Genomic DNA, 4,384 nt, shown 5'->3' on the forward strand with positions numbered 1-4,384 from the left:
CTGCCCAACATGAATTATTTTAAACTTTCTGTAACATTGCATGTATTCTTTTTCTCGTTGATATAGGTCTTTTTCTTATTTTATCATTATGGTTATCCAACCATTCTCTTCTATGATTCCTATTAGAGAAACGTATATTCATTTGCCATGAATGTTCTTTCAAATTCACATCCTTGCCTACATCATTCCTCTCCCTTAGTAAATGCTGGTTTGAATCCAATTAAAGGAAATGAAAACGTTCAGATTCTATAGAAATCTATTGCTTATATTTTGAACAGAGTTCACTGGCTTTTATAGAAGTCTCCCCTTCATGTCAGATTTTATTTGTTTTTCCATTTTTTAACTCAATGGTTTTAAGGAACAAAAGTTTCTGTTCAGTTTAATTGAAAATAAAAACTATTTTACCGTTTCGATAAAATTCAAATGATCTCTCACTCATTTTCTTATATTTGACTAACAGTAAATGTTAAATTGTCTTTTGATTTTGTTTCTAATTCATTGATATCATTTCTATCGTAAATGTCAAACTGTATTTTGATTTCATTTCCTATTCATCGATAATTAAACAGTAAAGCTTTTTCTATCCCCAATTGAAATATGCCACTTTACTCGAATATTTGATTTCAATCAATTATATTGTAAGAAAAATTGCCCATTTCATGGGAAGTGATAAAATTTATTGGATTTTACTCTCGTCCACGAAAAGTGGAACTATATTCATTCAGTCATCATTGTTTATTTGTTTATTAAAACGGAATGAGGTCATGTTAAATATCGGGAAAGTAAACTTCTGGAGCCGTTGTCTCTTTTGGAGCGGGAATCTCTTTCGTAGCCAGAATCTCTTTTGGAGCCAGTCTTTTTTTGGAGCCGGAATGTCTTTGGACGGAGTCTTTTTTGGAGCCGGAATCTCTTTTGGAGTTGGAGTCTCTTTTGGAGCAGGAGTCTTTTTTGGAGCCAGAATCTCTTTGGGAACCAGAGTCTCTTTTTTAGCCGGAGTCTGTTTTGGAGCCGGAGTCTTTTTTGGAGCCGGAATCTCTTTTGGAGACGGAGTCTTTTTTTAGAGCCGAAATCTCTTTTGGAGCCGTAATCTCTTTTGGAGCCAGAGTCTCTTTTGGAGCCGCAGTCTCTTTTGGAGCCGGAGTCTCTTCTGTAGCCAGAATCTCTTTTGGAGCCGGAATATCTATTGCAGACGGAATCTCTTTTGGAGCCGGTGTCTTTTTTGGAGCCGGATATCTCTTTTGGAGCTGGAATCTCTTTTGAAGCCAAAGTCTCTTTTGGAGCCGGAATCTCTTTTGGAGCCAGAGTCTCTTTTGGAGCCAGAATCTCTTTTAGAGACGGAGTCACTTTAGGAGGCGGGGTCTCTTTTGGAGCCGGAATCTCTTCTGGAGCCAAAGTCTCTTTTGGAGCCAGAATCTCTTTTGGAGATGGAATCACTTCTGGAGCCGGAGTCTTTTTTGGAGTCAGAATCTCTTTTGGAACCAAAGTCTCTTTTGGAGCCAGAATCTTTTTTGGTGCCGGAATCTCTTTTGGAGCCTAAGTCTCTTTTGGAGTCGGAATCTCTTTTGGAGCCGGAATCTCTTTTAGTGCCAGAGTCACTTTAGGAGCCGGAGTCTCTTTTGGAGCCAGAGTGTCTATTAGAGCCTGAGTCTTTTTTGGAGCCGGAATCTTTTTTTGAGCCAAAGTCTCTCTTGGAGACGGAATCTCTTTTGGAACCGGAGTCTCTTTTGGGGCCGGAATCTCTTTTAGATCCGGAATCGCTTTAAGATCCAGAATCTCTTTTGGAGCCGGGATCTCTTTTACAGCAGGAATCTCTTTTGGAGCCGGAATATCTTTTGGAGCCGGAATATCTTTTGGAGCCGTAGTCTTTTGAACCGACGAACTTATAATGAAGATAAGGAAATCGTTTTTACAACGGGAATAGAAAAACGTATTTTTTCGTACAATGCTTCGCTTCACTTAATAAATGAGTGATAAATTTAAATGGGTTTAGAAAAAAAAATATGATCTGAACTTGACTACCAAGGTGGAAAATATTCTAATTATCTGACAGAGTTTTCCCAGAACCAACAAATTCTAATTATTTATTTCAAACAGCTCGAGTAACGCGTCTTTTATTTATGAAGGGAAATTGAATATACATCTCTTATTCATAAGTATATATGAATTAATGTTTTTTTTTTTACACATTATTTACCTGTTTTACGAAACAGACTTGAACAATTCTGAGATATTCAATTATCATTATTATTATTATTATTATTATTATTATTATTATTATTATTATTATTATTATTTTTATTATTATTATTATTACTATTATTATTATTATTATTATTATCATTATTGATATAGTCGAAACTCACAGAAAAAAAAATCTGTAACGAATGTAAAAAAATAACTTATCTTTTACCAAAAAAAAAAAAAAAAAAAAAAAAAAAAAAAAAAAAAAAAAAAAAAAAAGGGGGGGGACAAAACTGATAGTATCAAATGCCTATCTCTTACCCCTAGATATTACATAGATATATCTCCATCACACACAAATGAATATTAATTAACTAATAAAACTAAATGATATTTTTGTAAAAAATTAATGTATATTCATTTTAAATATGTATGAAGATTATATTTTTTTAAGCCATCCGAATTATCCAGCAGATGAATAATAAATCAAATAAATCATAAGGATACTGAACCTGAACTTCCTTGAAACTTGTTATTTCTTGGACAGGTGATTGATTTAGGACTGTTTTTATAATTTGGGCTACATGGCCCACCCCTGGGTCTGGGAATGTCTGTCCCTAAATAATGTGTTGTCTTGTCTTCGTAAACTTTTTAAGAACTAAAGAGAAGTTTTAGTTTCGAATACGTGGCCATATTGAAGTATATACTGTATATGTAAATACATGTGTGTATTTGTACGTATACATTTATGTATGTGTATATATATGTATATATATGTATATATATGTATGTATATATTACATATATGTATATATAAATATATATATATATATATATATATATATATATATATATATATATATATATATAAATCCTCTTACTAGAAAATTAGAAAATACATATTTGATATAAATTTCAATAAAAAAAACCGTCTTATCACAATCACGTTTCCCGAAGCGAGAATCTTCTTAAGAAATGAAATATCATGAGTAAGGAATCCGGACAGCTCCACCTACGCGGTAAGAATTGAGGAGCCTGGTAACACTTTTCACGGAGCCTGAATACAAATTTCCTAAGAACTATTTAGCTCTATTTGTTTTTTCCTGTAACTGTAATTTGCTTCCCGAATGATACCTAGAAAATCATATTTTTTTTTTTTATTTGTTCTCGGATATTGGTTTAAAGGTTTGAATGCCTCTCATGATTGGCAGAGGTAAGGGACAGTGACATTGCCCTATCGAGCAGGGCAATGCCCTAGAGACAAAACATATACATATGTTCACCGCCCATTCCACCTCTCCACACAAGCTAGGATCAAGGAGGGCCAGGCAATGGCTGCTGATGACTCAGCAGATAGACATAGAGGTTCCCCCAAACCCGCCATTCTTAGCTCATCCTTACCTCACAAGGATGATGAGGTTGCAGCGACCAAAGAAACTTACGAGTTTGAGCCGGACTGGAACCAGAGTCTCGATAATCAAGATGGTGAAAACTGCTCATTATAGAATTAGATTCTATAATTAATTTTTTTTCCTAAACCAAACCTTGAAAATAAATCTTTAAACTAGAATGGAATATTTGTATCTTAGATAAATTATTTCACGGAGAAGCATTTTAGCAAAATACTGATCATCCTGCATCTACATACTGTATAATAATATGAATGCTAGAATAACTGCACTATAAATCAACTATTTTTTTGTTGTAATATAACAATAACACTACCATTACAAATCCTAATTCTAACTCTAATGGTGAAAATGAGGGTACAAATATTAAATGTCTTAATCCCAGGGAGAAATTGTATTTAGATATGAACTTGTAGGCTGTATAAAAATACATACATTGCAGACACATTGTAAGAGATGTTACATTGCAACGAGATTTGATTACTGTTGTAACCTATACTGCAAGCAGAATTATATTCTCTGCCTCCAAAATGTATTTATTTTCTCCTGCAGTGAGGTAATATATTTCTCATATGTTGAAACTATTCGTTCTTATTTTAAGGCCAAATACGAGTAATATTATTTTGCTGAAGTATATCACTGTTAATTTAGATTACAAAAATAAAATTATTTTCTTCTCATATTTTGAAACTATTAAAATATTCTTTGAAGGGCAAATATGAGTAACAATATTTTGCTGAAGTATATCTCTCTTAATTTAAATTACAAAAAATAAAATTATTTTCTTCTCATGT

The 4,384-nt window shown here is 33.0% G+C and overlaps 1 protein-coding gene across 1 annotated transcript in view; it reads right to left on the reverse strand.

Moving 5' to 3' along the window:
* Positions 1-762: 762 nt before the first annotated feature.
* The window catches only part of LOC137636089 (uncharacterized), a 6,537-nt gene continuing 2,915 nt past the window's right edge, over positions 763-4,384 (reverse strand). Inside the window, exons 2-3 of the mRNA XM_068368511.1 lie at positions 1,597-1,879; positions 763-1,503 (exon numbers count right to left, since the gene is read on the reverse strand). Of these exons, the coding sequence (XP_068224612.1) occupies positions 763-1,503; positions 1,597-1,879 (1,024 nt within the window). The remainder of the gene's footprint in view (positions 1,504-1,596; positions 1,880-4,384) is intronic.

Source organism: Palaemon carinicauda, unplaced genomic scaffold (genome assembly GCF_036898095.1).
Source record: "Palaemon carinicauda isolate YSFRI2023 unplaced genomic scaffold, ASM3689809v2 scaffold2285, whole genome shotgun sequence".
NCBI classification, from domain to species: Eukaryota; Metazoa; Arthropoda; class Malacostraca; order Decapoda; family Palaemonidae; genus Palaemon; species Palaemon carinicauda.